The sequence below is a fragment of the Bos mutus genome, chromosome 13 (genome assembly GCF_027580195.1).
Source record: "Bos mutus isolate GX-2022 chromosome 13, NWIPB_WYAK_1.1, whole genome shotgun sequence".
Lineage (NCBI taxonomy): Eukaryota > Metazoa > Chordata > Mammalia > Artiodactyla > Bovidae > Bos > Bos mutus.
Genome location: NC_091629.1, coordinates 23850402 through 23869981, shown reverse-complemented (window position 1 = coordinate 23869981; position 19580 = coordinate 23850402). Strand labels below are relative to the sequence as shown.

General features: G+C 47.4%; 1 protein-coding gene across 1 annotated transcript in view; it reads right to left on the bottom strand.

Moving 5' to 3' along the window:
- Window positions 1–19580, bottom strand: part of SLC24A3 (solute carrier family 24 member 3) — a 428778-nt gene that overhangs the window by 350687 nt on the left and 58511 nt on the right. Inside the window, exon 2 of the mRNA XM_070381141.1 lies at window positions 4803–4931. Coding sequence (XP_070237242.1) covers window positions 4803–4931 — 129 coding nt within the window. The remainder of the gene's footprint in view (window positions 1–4802; window positions 4932–19580) is intronic.

The following is a 19580-nucleotide window of genomic DNA, read 5'->3' as shown; positions in this document are numbered from 1 at the left end:
ATTAAATTAACTTCATCTGTTTCCTTTTATGGTTTTAATGTAGCTACTAGGAATCTCAAAATTACATCTGTAGCTTGCATTATATTTCTACAGGACCGTGTTCTTCTAAATGATGCAAGTGTCAGATTTTCTAGATAATTATTGATATGCATTGATTATCCATGTGGGACAGCTAGGGGCCCTGCTCTGCTTCTGGAAAAGCCCTGTAACCTCAGGCAGGTCATTCATTTTTTTCTTTATGTAAATGGTGAGAGATTTGGACCTTTCGTGCTTTGTAGATCGGTCATATTCAGTCTCGTGGTATTAAACCAGCTGACCCTGATGTTACGGTTTAAACTCAAAAACAGAAGGATCTCAACCCCTCCCTCTGTACACGACCTGCAGCTGAACCGGCCTTCACTGGCTTGTGCGTCTGAGCCCGGCCCCCAGGTTCTGTTCATGGTCCACACCTACCTTTGGACACCCCCCTGAACTGCTTCTCCCATCCTGACCTGACCTCCCTCCCCCAGGACAGTTCAGATTTGACTCTTAGACTCTGTGGTTTCTGGCCATTCCAGTAAACAGCCACCTGATCCAGTAACGCCTCTAGCACAGCCCCATGGGGTCAGTGCCTACCAGCCTCTGTCCTGAAGCAAAGGCTCAAGGTGGCTTCCCTATGCCCAGAGAGCTCAGACCCAACAAGTCAGGCAGAGAGAGGGAGCTGAGCCCTTTATCAGAAGAAAATGGAAACAGAAACAGACCTTCAGATGTCGAAAGCAAACTTATGGCTATCAACAGAAAAATGCGGGGGAAGGGATAAATCAGGAGCTTGGGATGAACATATCGACCCTTATTATAAGACAGATAACCCACAAGGACCTACTGTACAGCACAGGGAACTCGACTCAATATTCTGTGACAACTACATGAGAAAAGAATCTGAAAAGGGATGTATATATGTATATGTGTAACTGAACCGCTTTGCTGTACACCTGAAACTAACACAACATAGCAAATCAACTATATTCCAATAAATTTTTTTAAAAAGGGAAATGCAGTCATCTCAGAGTGATGCCCACACCAAAGGCTTTCATTTTAAATAGCTTCCTTCTTCCCAAGTTTCTTTGAAAGAGGCACTCTGAGGAAAAGCTCATTTCCTTAAAATACCAAAGAACTAAAAACCAAAAGATGATAGATTTTTTTTTTCTGGAGGCAGACTGCAAAGTGTAGAATAAAATTCTGCAAAGTGTACCAACACACATTCCTAAGAATCCCTCTCTGCTACAGTTGTCTACCACCCTCAGTATTACATTTAGCTGACTTAATTTTCCATGGATCAAATTTATTCAAAGTTAAATTTCTCATAATAATTCATCTGAGTAAACAGTTTCAAGTGTTATTTGCCAAAAGACAATGTTTCCGGGCTCGAGATGAGATTGGCAATGTCAGGCTAAGAAAACAACCTTAAAAATTCTCAGAGGGCTGGAACGATGACAGAAAAATTAGAGCCTGGACCTCAGTCTTTTTCATACAGATCTGGAGGAAAAAATTACAAATTTTCACCAAAAACAGGTCTTCAAGGGGGCAGGGAAGAATGCCATTTAAAAGAAAAAAATTTTTTTAAATCTTAGATGTCTTTTTAATGTTATTTATTTACTTATGACTGCACTGAGTCTTCATTGCCTCACGGGCTTTCTCTAGTTGCAGCGAGCAGGGGCTACTCTTTGCTGCCACGCTCGGGCTACTCATTGTGGGGGCTTCTTCTGTTGCAGAACACAGGCTCTAGGCGGGTGGGCTCAGTAGTAGCAGCTCACAGGTTGCTCCATGGCATGTGGGATCTTCCCTGACCAAGGATCAAACCTGGGTCCCCCGCATCAGCAGGTGGAATCTTACCCACTATGCCACCAGGGAAGTCCTTTACATGTCTTTAAAGTGGCAGCTGTCCTATGAAAAGTGAGCCATATCAAGCTCGCCACACCCACAAAGATAGCACAGCCACTGTCCAATGGGCCGGGGATCCTGGCTGTCCCCTGGACCGTGCTCTGGCCTCCTGGTTATCAAAGAGAGGGAGCGGGGAAGGGAGAGGGGGAGGGAGGAACATGGATGGCAGAGAGATAAAAGGACAGGGAGGGCAGTAGGACACGGAATTCTGGGAACACAAAGCAGGGACTTACTAAGGGGAACTGGGCCTGGTGTCTTAGGGGTGGAAGAGTTTGTGAGTTCCTATTCTGCACTCATGCAATGGAAGGGGCAGAGGGTTAAACTAGGTCTGCTTCCCAAGTGAGGAAGCAAGCCAGCCCCATCCCCCAACTGTTTCCACAACCAGAACACATCAACCCATCACCAGCCTCCCAGTCAATTTCATTCCGATGGTGTCTCCAGCCAGGGGTTCTGAGGACACAGCCTGAGAATCCCTGTGACATCAGAGGGCACCAGGCACACTTCACAATAAGAGTCAAGTTAACTCCCACCTGTGACCCTGATACTGTGCTTCCCTTGGCCACACCGGCCCCCACACACTCAGGTCCCCATGTGGACACTCAGCGCTGGGCACCAAGGGAGCCCTGACACCATCCCGGGGAGCCGTGAGTGCCCTGCCCTGTGACACCATTGTGAACAGGAAGGAGGCCAGTCCAGAAGGCTGCTTCCCAGCCTGCACTGGAGCTGCAGGATGGGGAGCTCTTGTTTGTTGCCACCCCCCCACCACTGTTGCCCCCCGGAGTCTCTCCTCTCCTCCTTGCCCTGCGCCCCCACTTTCTTGCCAACACCAACAGGTGCTGGCTTCAGCTCTTCTTAGCTGGACATCTTCTGTTCTGCCTGTGAGCTGAGTCATTCCTGTCTCGCGATGGCATTTCACGCGCCTTATTCTTTTACACCTGTCACTCTGAGAAATGCATTCTTTGAAACAGTCAGCAATGCCACTCACAGCGAGCCAGCACCATCTCCCCTGACACATGGTCCCAACTCCAGGGAACAGAAGCTTCCATCGCTCGGCCCTGCACAGAGCTGGACCCCAGTCCCAGATCTGGGCTCTGTACTTTGTCTGACGCCATTCTTTTGCATCCAAAGGTGTGCCCACGGCAAGGTTGGGCTCCTAGAACTGAATCTCCTGTCTCCTGACATCCCAGTCACCGCCCGCATTCTCATTGCAAAAAGATGGTGACATATCTTCGACTGTAAGACCCGATTGGCAAACAGGGTTACCAGCACAGCGGTGACCCGAAGCATCCCTGCCACGCCCCGGGGGCCAGGCCCCCACAGAAGCCCACCTCCCAGGAGACATGCAGTTCTGTCCACATGGTAATGACACGTAAACCTTCAACCCGGCTTTCACTTGTAGCTCACACAGCCCCCATGTGCTTCAGTGAAGGGTACTCTTTCAGAGTGCTGAATAACAGCCACAGGGACCCTTGAATTCTCCAGCTTAAGGAATATAGTTTATGTCAGGTTGTAGGCTGTTTTTTGGCAGGGAAAGGTAATCTATTTTTAGTTCTTTCCAGACATCGGAAAGAGAACTTCTATCCACCTTCCCAAGAAAAGCACACACACACAATTTCACCTTCTGTAACCCAAGGGCTAAGGTTCTTTGGGCTGCAATGAAGATTGCATATGTCCATCTAGGCTGATGCTTAAAATGAGGCCAGCGTTTGCATGTAGGATCACTGGGTGGTTGAGCTCCCAGGCCCTTAAAGGGGGCACACTTGAGGCCCAAGACTCTACCAGGTAAGGAAGGAAGAACCACCCCCGCCCCACCCACAAGAGATCTGAGAACTCCATGTCAGGGCTGACAATGCGGCCACAGGCCCAGTCCATCCATGAGCTAAAATGTTTTTTTTAATTTTTAAAGATTATAAAAATCTTTAAAAATGTCTTATAGACAGAGCACCGGCTTTGGGTTCCCTGCAGCATACAGCAAACCCCCGCTGGCTCTCCATTTTACACACAGCAAGGTACGTGTTTCAGTGCTGCTCTGTGACAGTCTGGAGAGGTGGGATGGGGAGGGAGGTTCAGGAGGGAGGGGGCACATGTATACCTATGGCCGATTCGATCGATGTGTGGCAGAAACCATCATAGTATTGTAAAATAACTGTCCTCTAATTAAAAATAAAATTAAATAATAAACATGTACTATAGACACTATAGAAGTATCAGGTCTTCGAAGCCTAACATATTTGCTCTCTGGCCCTTTTCAGACAGGGTGGCCGCCACCTGGTCTAAACAAGCAGACTTCATCCGTCCAGAGGCCACCTGCCTTGGCCAAAGTCTGGCTGAGCTGAGTTCAAGTCCCTTTGATCCCCTTCTGTTAGTTTTCTCTTGAAAGTTCAAAAACATTAGAGGTAAAATGTTCTGAGGAAAGGCACATTCTATTTGTTATATCAAATATAACTGCTGACACATGAACATCCATTTCTTCCAAGAAGCTCAACATCAGAGGTGAGGGTCTGGTTTCAACACCTGTGCCTTTACTGTGACAGAAACAAGGCTCTCAATTAAAAATCAGGCAAAGAGGACAGGACATCCTCACCCACCTGCTCCTGACTTAGTGTCCCTCGGTATGGCACCAGCATCCATATTTTAGACCAGGACTTTGACTCACCTTCTCCCCCACCACCCAAGGGAACAAACACAGAGGTGGAAACAGTCCTGAATTGTCCCCCTGGGATCTTGCCTTTGCATTTCTTAGACACCTGCCCCTAAATGTCCTCAGAGTCTCTCTGGATCAGAGCTCAGAGGAAAACCACAGATCCGGCTCTTCCTGGGCTATGGCCACTGCCAGTAGCCCCGTCCCCAGTATAAAGGCCCCAGTGCAGCCGTCATCTTACCTGGTTCAGTGCAGTTCTTGCTGCTCCGCGGTCCTGCATCTTCTGAAGTCAGTGAGTCATTCACCTGCATTAACTTCCTCCCCACAGTCCACTGTGTGTCTTGCCCGATGAAGTCCATGAAGTTCAGATCTACGGAGAAAGACACCACAGCCACACATCACTAACAGCTGGTGTGACCCTTGCCCACGCTGGGTGCCCAGCACCTTCAGCCATCAGCGCTCAGTCCCGCTGACAGCCCTGACACCTCTGACTACTACGCTCAGCATCCTGTCTCTTAACTCCAGGGAGGCTTCTCCACTGCTGGATCCTGCCAGGCCCCAAGCAGCAGCCCTCAGCCAATGACTGCTAGGGGGCAGTGTATCAACACCTCACTGCTCCAGAGGGATGACTAAAGTGTGTGTTCCAATCCAGATTCCAGTCTACTCCACTGGGATGACTCTCTAGATGTCTTCAGGGTGACTTTCCTGATAAAGCACACTTTATTAGCTGTTGTCCTCCCTATCTTCCTGGAGGAGGAAATGACAACCCACTCCAGTGTTCCTGCCTGGAGAATCCCATGGACAGAGGAGCCTGGTGAGTTACAGTCCATGGGATCGCAAAGAGTCGGACACGACTAAAGCAACTGGGCATGCATGCATTCCCCGTCTTAATTCTGTGCCCCCAGTGACATGCTGAGAAATGCTGAACAACCAGTTCTCTGTACGAAAAGTCCTGATTTGTAGCCACTGGTCAATTTCCATGGTGTAAATTAAATTCTCACCATGTCCAATTTCAAGCTACCAATGTGACCTCACTGAACGTGGACTTGGAAAAAGAAAGGGCCCAGTTGGGTCCACTAAGTCAGTTAGACTGGCTCCTGCTCAGGAGCATCTGGTCCCCAACCTGTATCTCTTTGAAGGGAATTCCCTGGTGGTCTAGTGATTAGGACTCTGCACTTTCACTGCTGGGGCCCAGGTTCGATTCCTGATGGTAGAACTAAGATTAACAAGCCATGCGGTGAGGCCAAAACAAAAACAAAAATGATATTTATATTCAGTATTTCCTTGAATCATCTCCCAAATAAAGCACCTGCAATTAACATCTGCTCAGGATCTGCTTCTTGGATCACCCAGGCTAAGACACCATGTCAACATGCCCAGAGCCTAGGCTAGTGAATCCCACATAACAAGATTTCCACAAACATGAGATGAAGAGCACAAACCAGGGGAAAGCTGATCACTGAATGCATGAGTAGGGCTGAGGTCTCCGGCTGAGACGACCATGGGGATGGAAGTGTCAGGACAAAGAACAGACACGGAGGGACACGCTGGGGACAGTGTGGTGCCTTCTGCTCAGGATGCGTTGAATCTGAAGTGTCCGTGGACCATCCGCAGGGTGGTGTGCTGCCCGGATAACGTGGGTGCAGACACTGCAGGGCAACAGTGCAGCTACCCAGAACATCAGGAGAACCATAAACAAGCAGGGAAGCATATGGCAAGAGTATGAATGGGGTTTCCTAAAGAGAAGGAAATGGAAGAAGAAACCATGGGAAACTCAGCATTCCTCCAGAGAAAGTAGAGTCAAAGCCTTCAACAAAGATCATGAATGCAAACTAGTACAGCCACTATGGAGAACAGTGTGGAGATTCCTTAAAAAACTGGAAATAGAACTGCCTTATGATCCAGCAATCCCACTGCTGGGCATACACACTGAGGAAACCAGAAGGGAAAGAGACACGTGTACCCCAATGTTCATCGAAGCACTGTTTATAATAGCCAGGACATGGAAGCAACCTAGATGTCTATCAGCAGATGAATGGATAAGAAAGCTGTGGTACATATACACAATGGAGTATTACTCAGCCATTAAAAAGAATACATTTGAATCAGTTCTAATGAGGTGGATGAAACTGGAGCCTATTATACAGAGTGAAGTAAGATAAGCCAGAAAGAAAAACACCAATACAGTATACTAATGCATATATATGGAATTTAGAAAGATGGTAACAATAACCCTGTGTACGAGACAGCAAAAGAGACACTGATGTATAGAACAGTCTCATGGACTCTGTTGCAGAGGGAGAGGGTGGGAAGATTTGGGAGAATGGCATTGAAACATGTATAATATCATGTATGAAACAAGTTGCCAGTCCAGGTTCGATGCACGATACTGGATGCTTGGGGCTGGTGCACTGGGATGACCCAGAGGGATGGTATGGGGAGGGAGGAAGGAGGAGGGTTCAGGATGGGGAACACATGTATACCTGTGGTGGATTCATTTTGATATTTGGCAAAATTAATACAATTTTGTAAAGTTTAAAAATAAAATAAAATTTAAAAAAATAAATAAATAAAATAAAATAGACAAGAAAAAAAAATCATGAAAAGAAAGAAAAGAGCAAGGGAAGTGGTGTCACAGAAGGTAAGCAAAAAGAGAATTTCAAAAAGGACAGAGTTGCCAATGGCCTTGACCACTATGGACAAATCATGTAAAAAAATTTTTTTAATCATGTAGGAAAAATGTAAAATAACAATAGAGCAGGACCTCAGAGAGTCCTTGGGTTTTGGAAACAGCACACAGATGGCTCTCTAGTGGTTTGGAACTCAAGAAAGACATGACATGAAGCTTTGGCTACCTCTTGAGTGTCCAGAGTTGCTGTGGTCAGAAAATGGATGTAAGAAAAAGACAGAGTCTAATTCATGGGACCAGTGGCCTTTATGAAAGGCCAGAGGCTGGGCCCCACCCAGTCACACCAACCTAGTGTTCTGAAATGGTCAGTAAAGAGTTGAAGGTCATCATACCCTCTCCTCTATTTCCATGGTAATTCTAGTTTCTCAAATGATGTCACTTTCATTATGTAACTGGAACCTCGTGACACTGCTCTGGAAAGAAAGATGGAGCCTGATCACTGTCTCCTGGGTCCACTGCTGTCTCTCTGACACCAAATCACTGCTGGCTCAGAGTAGGTGCTCAGGAAATTCATGTTGGAGTCACCATTCCCACTCAGTGAATGGATATGGTAAGACTCGTGGAAGTTTCTGGAAATCACAGTGCATGTGGGCATCTCACCTAACCCAATAGGACACATATAAGCCTGCAGCTCATGCACTGAGGTCTTCCTCAATCAACTGGAACCTGCTCCCACATGTAAATTTATCAAGCAGCTAATTACAACTTTACACATTAGCCAGAAGAGCCCCTATGTTTATTCTCTCTCTCTCTCTCTCTCTCGACTCTGTGCTTCCAAGGCAGGGGCTGTGGGTTCAACCCCTGGTTGGAGAACTAAGATCCCACGTGCTACACAGAGAAGCAAAAAACAAACAAACAAACAAAAAAAACTACCATATGCAGCCCAACTAGAATAAACCATAATTTAAGACTGAAATACAAAATACCTACATGGTGACCAGATATATCAGTTTAACCATAATTGTGAAGACAATCCTAAAGATATTTCAAGGTCAAAGCAAGATACGTGTATAGTCTGGTTTACCTGAATAGTTAATTCTTAGGATTAAGAATAGTGACAAGCAGAGAAAAAATATTGCAAAAATTCATAAAAAAGGAATAAGGTCAGTGGCCTCAAAATTCAATAAGCAGACTTAAAATACCATATCTCAGAGTGTGAAGAAAGACACCTCGTTTGTCTCAGGCTGGGTTTCCAGAGAAGCAGCCCCTGAGGACAGAGACTTGAGCACAGGTAGTTTACCTGGGGGCGGTAATCCCAGGAAGCAGCCACGGAGGACAGGGCAATGGAGCAGGGTGGGAGCCAGCCGGAGGAGGCGTGTTTCAAGTCTGAAGCTAAAATGCATGAACTAGAGCTTGACCCCTCTGGAAAGCTCTAGGGGACAGTGTACGTATTCAAAGCAGACACCCAGAGGGTGAGGGAGCTGGGGTATTTACCCACCTGCTCTTGGTCTGCCATGGGCTGAATGAAGTCTATTCCCAGGGGACATTCATTCCCTGGCACTTCCAATCAAGATGGACTCTGCTGCTACTGCTAAGTCACTTCAGTCGTGTCCGACTCTGTGCGACCCCACAGACGGCAGCCCACCAGGCTCCACCGTCCCTGGGATTCTCCAGGCAAGAACACTGGAGTGGGTTGCCATTTCCTTCTCCAATGCATGAAAGTGAAAGTGAAGTCGCTCAGTTGTGTCCGACTCTTAGTGACCCCATGGACTGCAGCCTACCAGGCTCCTCCGTCCATGGGATTTTCCAGGCAAGAGTACTGGAGTGGGGTGCCATTGCCTTCTCCCAAGATGGACTCTGGTGCCCAGTAAATGGCCTTAGATAATTAGACACAGGTGCTGGAAGTTGTACCAAAGATGTGAGGACAAGTGATGCAGGCAGGATGCCAGGGGCATCGTTCTGCCTACATGAGACCAACAGAGTGGCCTCTCTGCTCTCATAATCTGGGTCAAAGAAAAATGTCCTGCGGGGCTGCAATCCTAACATTCAGGAAGACTCCAACATTTTGCAAAGAAGCAAGAGCATCCCTTCCAGTGACTTCCAAAGTTCCTTCTCAGGCCAAATTTCCATAGTTCTGTAATTCTGAGAGAAAAGCTGATACCAATTAAGAAATGTAAAAATAAAGCCAGCTATTGTAGCAGAAAATGAGAGGATTTTTTTACACAATGATTCAATAGCTTCAGGAATTAGAGACTATTAAGGCAGTGCCTCTGGATTCCAAAATCTACAAACTTTAATCTCAACAAAAATATATTTGAGCACTGACCACTGATACACAGATGCAGAGACCAGAGTCTGAGAACATAACAGTGATGAAAAAAAAGCACTGTGTTCACTCACTTCCCACTGAGGACCACACGTGACAATATGACACCCCGTTTTCTCTGTCCTCACACAATTGCTGGAGAGGTAGGAAGGGGCAGTTAGTTCTCAGATCAACCTTCCTCTGGAGTAAATAAGTTAGAGTAGAAGTGATCTGCCTAAACTCAGAGCCAACCCACGGCCACATCTACCACCAGCTAACAGTCATCACAACAGCCATTTATTGAGTGTCTATTTTGTGCAAACAACTTTCCATTCTTTGCTATGTTTCATCTCAACAGTCTTTTTTTAGAACTGTTAACTCCGATTGCAAATAAGGAAATCTAAGCACGAAGAGGTTAAAAGACTTGCCCACAGAGCAAGCAAAGAGGAACAAAACAGGGATCTGAACCCAGGTCTGGGGATCCCCAAAGGCCACCTTCTTGGTAGATCCCTGGAGAGGACGGAATCCATCTGGCCATGTTACTCAGCTACCGCAAGACAGAAGCATGATGCAGCCTGCACTTTATAACAGGTGAGACCATCTCATGGGGTCTGCTTCCCCAAAACTCTTAGGACCAGTGATGAGGCAGGAGCATCACTGGAAAGAAAGCATCACACACATAAAAAGAAAATGGTCCTGAACCCCACTGGATGTAGGATGCTCAGCTCAATGTGGATTTCTCAGAGACTCAGCCAGTCTCTTGGTCACGACATGGAGGGTTACAGTCTCAGATTCAGGGAGCAGGGGCAGGTGGCCAGTGGGGAAGGCGGAGGGCTTTGGGGAGCTGCCCGCTTCTCTCCCCTCCTCACCCCTGGCTTCCCTGGACTTCTCCGCTCTGCAGGGGCTGCTGCTCCATGAAGCTACGCTTGAGCTACGTCAACAAAACCCCTTGGCCCCCCTCCACTGTGTTCCTGGCTCCTCCTGCCAGGCCCTGGAAGTTACGAGTTGACCTAATTAATCAAGGACAGGGGTGGGGGAGGGTGAAGAGGGAGGCAGCAGGCTCACATGTCCTGTGTCACCAGCTCGGAGCAGGGGAACAGGAGTGGGCCATGGAGCTAGCTCAGCGTACCTGCTGGAGGAAAGGGGTTCCCAACCCGAGACTCAAGCACAGGCATTAAAGAAGGAGTGTGGGGCTGGAAGCCAAGTTTCCATTACAGAGCTGTGTGTTCTCGGTCTCTCTCTCTCTCTTCTCCTCCCCTTCCTCCCCTCTGTGACCAGGGCCTGGAAAGCCCAAGGAGTCCTGACCCAAAGAATGGGTTTCCTCGGGTGCCCCAGGCCCCTCAGCTTCACCCTAAGACTAAATAAATACCACACTTTTCCTAGTCCCAGATAGGGCCCTAAGCCTGGCAGAGAGGTGGGGCTACTGCCACCCCTGCTCCCAGGAGTGGAGGACCCCTTTCAGATGAGGGTTTGATGCAGCAGCATGAGAACTGTCCCCAAGCCTCCTGCCCATGTGCCCGACCACCATCCTGCCCCTTCTCCCTCCACACTCTCCCCGGGGTTTCACCCCTTTCACTGGTGGGATAAAGCAGCCAGCAGGGACCCCAACCCAGATTCAACTCCAAAGGCCAGGCGTGTGTGTCCCACCTCAGCCCAGAGCTCAGGAGCCCAGGGGAAGTGGCCTCCAGGGGTCAGCAGGACCCCTTGATGGAACATATTAACTCTCCCCTGCCCCAGAACCGGGACACAGCATTTCTTCTTGAAAACAGGGATGGAGAGAAATACCCAGAAGGCTCCGGACAGCAAGTGGAGACATGGAGTCTTGCAGAGAGCCTCATGCGACCCTGAGGACAGCGCATCCAGGAAACTCGGTGAACAGAACAAGAGACAGAGCCCATGGCCACAGGGCTGGCCCTGCTGAGCTATAAATACCCCACCCTGCGGTTTACACAGCTGTCTCCACTCTGGGCACCCTGGGTCTTCACCCTGGGGTCAAAGGCGGGTTTGCATCAGCCTGCAGCCCCGGGACCGCCTTCTGCAGACTCTCCTGCACCCTCTCCTAGCGGCCCCCTTCCTGCCCCCCACCCACTCACCATGGTCCTCACCCTCTGTGGTTGAATGGAGGGGGGCAGGGGCGGGGCTGGCCTCTGCATTAGGATTTTCACATCAACTCTGCAGCCGGAAGACAAGCATGGCTCTGCATGGCTCTTGGTCCTTGGAAAGGAGAACAGACTGTGGAGAGCTAAGAGCCCACCATACCCACCAGGAAAGGAAGAAGCCGGAGGCTTTATGGCCTGGACATTGGTCCCTCCATGGCCTCAAACCTTCCAGAAAGATAGAGAAGGCCACAATCTCCATTTAAACCTCTCCTCTCTCTGGTGTCTACATGCCCTGTCCAGTGGGTGCCCATCTCCTGCGCTCTGGTTTCGTGATGGTGATCACAAGCCAGGCTGCACTTGAAACGAATTCCAGTATCAAGGCACCGCACCCCCACTTCAATAGAGAAACCCCACGGAGAGTTGAGGTTTCTTGGTCCCTCTGACAGGAAAGAAGGCTGAGCACAGAAGAATTGATGCTTTTGAACAGGCATGTTGGAGAAGACTCTTGAGAGTCACTTGGACAGCAGGAGATCAAACCACTCAATCCTAAAGGAAATCAGCCCTGAATATTCATTGAAGGACTGATGCTGAAGCTGAAGCTCTGATACTTTGGCCACCTGATTCAAAGAACTGACTCATTAGAAAAGACCCTGATGCTGGGAAAAATTGAAGGCAGGAAGAAAAGGGAACGACAGAAGATGAGATGGATGGTATCACTGACTCAAAGGACATGAGTTTGAGCAAGTGCCGGGAGATGATAAAGGACAGGGGAGCCTGGCGTGCTGCAGTCCATGGGGTTGCAAAAGTTGGACATGACTGAGCAACTGAACAACTGAGGGGAAGAGGGGACAGCAATCCCTGGCCACCTGCCCCAGGGATGCGGCCCTTCCACCGATGCCTGTCCTCTGCAGGGCTCCCACACACAGCGCTCAGTCGGCATCGGCGATAGCATCTCCTGGGGGCTTACAAGAAACACAGCACTAGAGCCGGGCTCTGCACAGGGCACAGAGGAGGCTGAGCTGCTGCTCCCAGGCCCCAGTAAACAGCTTCAAGTGTTATTAGCCAAAACACAATGCTTCCAAACATAAGATGCAGAGGGAGGCTGCAGGGCATGGGCAGAGGGTCCCTGCCCAGTGCTGCTGAGGCCATGATAGAGAACAGGAGCGAGATGCCAGGGCTCTGGGCTGGGTGGTCAGACATGTGCTGTCCAGTCGAGTCCCGCATCCAAAGAGGCTGGTCCCGTGACCACTCCCCGTGCAAATCCACCCATGGAAGGGGAATGGGCAGGTCCAGCCATCTCTCCCCACAAAGTCCTGATGGCTGCAGTGTCTCCCCTTCCCTCCTGACTCCAACCCCTTGCAGCCCAGCCCACACACCCTCCCAACAACCACACTGTCACAGAGCTTCACTCAAACCCTCACCTGGTAGGACTGGGGAGTCATCACAGCATCCCCAGGAAAGACCCCCAGTGATTCTACATCACCCTTTGGGGGTCATGCCCATTGATACAGGGCTAAATTTAAATGACAGACCTGGGAATTTTAGTGGCAAACCTAAAAAAGAATCCAAGTGTTTGAGGTTCCTGGACAAAACCCAACGTGTGGTCCCTGAACCAGACACCTCAACATCCCCTGGGAGCTTGTTAGAGATGCAGAATCAGACCTCCAGGGAGGCTCTGAGTTTAAACAGGTGATTCGTGTGCACACTCAGGTATGGTTGGCTCTGCAGCCTGGTGCTGGGTTGAGTCTTTCTTTTCCCATTTGTTCACAGACAGGGACGGCTGAGCACCTTCCAGTTCCCAGGACAGCACTCGACATGATCTCTCCACCTCTAAGTCCCCAGGGATCAACAAGGACCCCCCCCCCTCATTGAGCACAAGCCCCTGCAGGAGACGTGCTCTGGCATCCAAGATGCTAGCTGGCCGCCTTGAGACACTTCCTCCATGCAGGCATGCATGCTAAGTCGCTTTAGTCATGTCCGACTCTTAACAAACCTATGGACTATCACCCACCAGGTTCCTGTGTCCCTGGGATTCTCCAGGCAAGAATATTGGAGTGGGTAGCCATGCCCTCCTCCAGGGGATCTTCCCGACCCAGGGATCCAACCCACGTCCTCCATGTCTCCTGCATTGGCAGGCAGGTTCTTTACCACCAGCACCACCTCGGAAGCCCCACTTCCTCCATTCCTGCCTGAAAAACAAGATCAGGTCTAGGCAGCTGGGTTTCAAAGCTTCTTCTTTTCAAAACAGCTCCCCCCGCCAAAAAAAAACAGCTCCCTTCTTCCCCACTGCCCTACTAACTAAAGCAAACAGGTACATTCCAAGGACCCCAGGGGCTGGACTTCTGGTCACAGGATTCACCACCTTGGGCATCTGTGGCCAGATCTGTTCCTAGCTGTGGGCTCTTGGAGAAGTGGAATGATATTAGCTCAGTTGCTGCATCTGAAAACTGAAAGGCTTGAATAATCCCCCCCACTAAAGTCCTTGAGCTCGGATTTTATAAAATATAGGGTAGAGTCGTATACCCCAGGAGGATGGGCTGCATGACTTATTAAAGAGTGGGAAGAAAACATGAGAACCCCCACAACTGTATTACATCCCAATTTAAAAATAAGAAAAATGCATATTTAATATTTATAATGCTGGCTGACAGTAGCATCCCCACTGAGCCCAGGTGCCAGCATGTCCCATAATTAACATAATAGAAGGGCACTATCAGCTTCTGCAGGTGGCAGGCAAGGGTCTTGCTCTCAGAGCATCAAGCAAAGTGCCCTTTACATACACTCAGAGAAGCAGATTTATAGATATTGTTTGAGACAGTAAAATTTTTATACTATTTTGAAAGGAGATGGGGGCATGATCATGAAATCTTTTTATACCATCTGGATGCTCATTATCATATGGCAAAGAACTCTTTTAAACTGTTGAACTTAAAGATGAATTATGCATTCATCTACAAATGAATGCATACAAATATGCCAACCTTTTCTGAGACGATTGTAGCCACCAGCTAAGTATGCATTTGCTAGATATTTTCAGAAAACACACACACACAGCCTTTAAGGTGGCATTTTAACCATCAGGTGAAAAAGTACCTACTTTCCTAGAGAAATCTTTTCTAAGGAGAAAACATTTTGAAAACAAATATCAAGAAACTGTGTTGCCTTCCAGAAATGACAGAAATCAGCAGCATCTAAAACAATCATATTTTCTACTGTAAAACATGGATGCAGAATTATGTTACCTGATTAAAAACATTCCACACACAAAGAGTTTCAATGAGTTTTTAATCCATTTGTTAAAAATATGTAAATTCAACACCTTCTGAAAAGTAGCATGATTAATTGATTGAAACCAGAAAAAGTGGGAAGTTGTGAACAAGAAGTCTTTGCATAATTGGTAGATGAGATGGAAAAATTAATGTCTTGACTTAGTAGGTATGGTTTATGATGTTGTTTTCCCCATTTGGATCTGTGTATCTTGGTGAATTATCTAAGTTAGGACAGCCCATAAAGTCAATACTAAACTGAATCTTTAATTAAACTGACTTTCAATTGGCTGTATCTCAAACTATGAAACTAGTATCTTCAAAAATGATTTTAAAATATTCAATCACATTGTCCTCAATAAAATAGTTCTCATAGAACATAACAGTATTAATAATCATAATACTTTAGTAAAATTGAAATATTTTGCTCTATTTTATTCTTTATTATTGCTCTATTATTAAATCTTTATTATTGCTCTTATTAAATCTTTATGATTGCTCTATTACTAAATCTTTACTTTCTTCCTCAAATTTATGTTTCTTGATACATAAATCCCTTAGACAGCAAGGAAATCCAACCAGTCCATCCTAAAGGAAATCAGTCCTGAATATTCACTGGAAGGACTGATGCTGAAGCTGAAACTCCAAAACTTTGGCCACCTGATGTGAAGAGTTGACTCATTTGAAAAGACCCTGATGCTGGGAAAGATTAAAGGTGGGAAGAGAAGGGGACAACAGAGAGTGAGATGGTTGGATGCATCACCGACTCAATGGACATGAGTTTGAGTAAACTCCGGGAGTTGGCAATGGACAGGGAGGACTGGTGTGCTGCAGTCCAGGAGGTGACAAAGAGTTGGACACGACTGAGTTGACTGAACTGAACTGATTATTAAATCTTTATTATTGTTTTTATTAAATCTTTATTATTGCTCTATTACTAAATCATTATTTTATTCCTCAAATTTATGTTTCTTGATACATAAAAATCAGGGGTGGATCCAGGTTTTGTGAGAGCTGAAGTTTATGTAATGTTGAGGTCCCTCTTTTAAACAAAAAAGTTTAGAAACACAAAATTAGATACAAGGCTTAAATGTAAGTATATACAAAATATACATTACAGTATGAGAAAGAGATCTGTTCAAGAAAATTAAAAACATGAAGGGAACATTTCATGCAAAGATGGGCTCGATAAAGGACAGAAATGGTACGGGCCTAACAGAAGCATAAGATATTAAGAAGAGGTGGAAAGAATACACAGAAGAACTATACAAAAAAGATCTTCATGACCCAGATAATCACGATGGTATGATCACTCACCTAGAGCAAGACAGCCTGAAATGCAAAGTCAAGCGGGCCTTAGGAAGCATCACTACGAACAAATCTAGCAGAGGTGATGGAATTACAGTTGAGCTATTTCAAATCCTAAAAGATGATGTTGTGAAAGTGCTGCACTCAATGTTCCAGCAAATCTGGAAAACTCAGCAGTGGCCCCAGGACTGGAAAAGGTCAGTTTTCATTCCAATCACAAAGAAAGGCAATGCCAAAGAATGCTCAAACTACCGCACAATTGCACTCATCTCACACACTAGTAAACTAATGCTCAAAATTCTCCAAGACAGACTTCAACAGTACGTGAACCGTGAACTTCCAGATGTTCAAGCTGGCTTTAGAAAAGGCAGAGGAACCAGAGATCAAATTGCCAACATCCATCAGATCATCGAAAAAGCAAGAGAGTTCCAGAAAAACATCTACTTCTGCTTTATTGATGCCAAAGCCTTTGACTGTGTGGACCACAACAAACTGTGGACAATTCTGAAAGAGGTAGGTATACCAGACCACCTGACCTGCCTCTTGAGAAATCTGTAAGCAGGTCAGGAAGCAACAGTTAGAACTAGACATGGAACAACACACTGGTTCCAAACAGGGAAAGGAGTATGCCAAGGCTGTATATTGTCACCCTGCTTATTTAACTTATATGCAGAGTACATCATGAGAAATGCTGGGCTGGATGAAGCACAAGCTGGAATCAAGATTGCCAGGAGAAATATCAATAACCTCAGATATGCAGATGACACCACCCTTATGGCAGAAAGTGAAGAAGAACTAAAGAGCCTCTTCATGAAAGTGAAAGAGGAGAGAGTGCAAAGGTTGGCTTAAAACTCAACATTCAGAAAACTAAGATCACGGCATCCACTCCCATCACTTCATGGCAAATAGATGCGGAAACAATGGAAACAGTGACAGACTTTGTTTTTTGGGGCTCCAAAATCACTGCAGATGGTGACTGCAGCCATGAAATTAAAAGATGCTTGCTCCTTGGAAGAAAAGGTATGACCAACCTAGACAGCATATTAAAAAGCAGAGACATTACTTTGCCAACAAAGGTCCATCTAGTCAAAGCTATGGTTTTTCCAGTAGCCTTATATGGATGTGAGAGTTGGACTGTAAAGAAAGCTGAGCGCCGAAGAACTGATGCTCTTGAACTGTGGTGTTGGAGAAGACTCTTGAGAGTCCCTTGGACTGTGAGGAGATTCAAGCAGTCCATCCTAAAGGAAATCAGTCCTGAATATTCATTGGAAGGACTGATGCTGAAGCTGAAACTCTAATACTTTGGCCACATGATGTGGCCAAAGTATTAGAGTCAGTGAAGAACTGACTCATTTGAAAACACCCTGATGCTGGGAAAGATTGAAGGCTGGAGGAGAAGGGGCCAACAGAGGATGAGATGGTTTGATGGCATCATCGACTCAATGGACATGAGTTTGAGTAAACTCCAGGAGTTTGCGATGGACAGGGAGGCCTGGCGTGCTGCAGTCCATGGGGTCGCAAAGAGTCAGACACAAGTGAGCGACTAAACTGAAGGTGTCCTGTTTTGCATTTCCTGAGAACCAAGTCTGAGACAAAGACTTAGTGCAAGTAGTTTATTGTGAAGGGGATCCCAGGACGATGGAGTGAAGGTGCATGGAAAGTACGGAAGGGAAGGGAAACAGGAGCTTTAAGGGGGGTTATACACGGGGGATGATATGGAAGTTGCTGTCATGGCAACAAAGGCAGAGCCCACTGGAAGCTCGGAGATGCACCAGGATTCTTCCTCAAACCATCCTGCAGCAGGATAAGGGCTGTGGCTCCCATTACCCCCTGGCCAAGGGCTACCCCAGAAGCATGAACTCCCCCAAATTCTGAGCTGCACTTTCAGGTGGGCCACGCCACCTACCAGACCCACCTCGAGCCAGAGAGACATATGGTCCAGGCTTGAGTTGGCACCATCACCAGAGTGGAGTCTGAAACCACATGGCACTGCCCACAGCAGCTGCAGCTCCAACCCAAAGGAGGGCAGAAGAGCTATCTCAAGGGCCACGCAGGTGTGTCAGCTACTGAAGGTAACCTGGCCTCATCTTACAAACAGTCTCTCTCAAAGCAAGTGGGAAGCTGTGATTGGTCTGGGGCCACATGTAGATTTTCTAACAATGTTTTCCTTTTCTCCCCCTTCTCTCACCACGGAACTAGATGCCAGAACTAAAACATCCTCTGGACGCTTCACAACGAAAGAATAGGACCAAAGAGGGGAGGGGCCGAGTGGGTTTCTTTTAGCTGGAGAGCCACTGAGTTCTCACATTTTCCTACACTTTGGTCCACTGCTCACATCTTTCCAAGCCGGAAACTGATGCTTGCCAGAGGCAAACAGCAAAGTTGAACTGAAATAAAGGGAGCATCCAAGCCCCCAGGGTTCCTTCCCAAGTCAGAGATCTCCCAACAGGACTGGGGAGACAAAGGAGGGAGCCCCCAAATGGCCAGATGGGGACAGGCTGACCCACACCTCCTTCCAGCCTTCCAAGCCACCACTTGCTGCCTGAGCAAGGACACCTTCGCTTCTGTCATTTCAGCCCAATAGCAGCCCCTCCCCAGCTCCCACACAGTGACTTCCTCGCAGTGGATTCCTACTCATTCATGCATGCCCCTCTGGCCACTCCCTCTCCCAAAGCCTGAGAGATGCCACCAGCCAAGGCCAGTAATCCTCTGTCAGGGAGCCAGGAGGAAAACAAAAACGTAAAAGGCCTCTTCCATTGTTTCTAAAAGTGAAGGAAGAAGGGGACAAGGGAGAGGTGGTCAATAAAAGGAAACACACACACACAAGCAGACTGAGATAGGGTGATGAAGCAAGGGATTCTGGGAACCAAGGGCCATGCCCATCTCTTTCTGAATTATGAACTCATATAAGGAAGGGGAATGGGCAGGGAAGGAAGCTGAGCCCCCACCCAACGCCACCCGCCCCGGTGACATAACCAGTCCATTGATCACACCAGCCTATCTGCAGACACAGCCTCCAAGAAATCCCCCAATGCCTTAGGCATCTTGAATTGTCTTCTGTGTTTTACACAGGTGACTTGATGTATCAGATTAAACCTTGCGTTAAGATAAAAGAATTGTCCTGAGAAACATCAGACTTTGGTTTAAATTCTGGCTCTGTAACTTTCCCGCCCACACAGCCTCATAGGCATGAACCTTTTCCTAGAAGCTGGCCTTACACTCGTGTGATCTGTCCCAAATACCAGCCTGTGTTGTGCTGTGCTAAGTCACTTCAGTTGTGTCCAACTCTGTGTGACTCTATGGACTGTAGCCCTCCAGGCTCCTCTGTCCATGGGATTCTCCAGGCAGGAATACTGGAGTGGGCTGCCATGCCCTCCTCCAGGGGAATCTTCCCAACCCAGGGATTGAACCC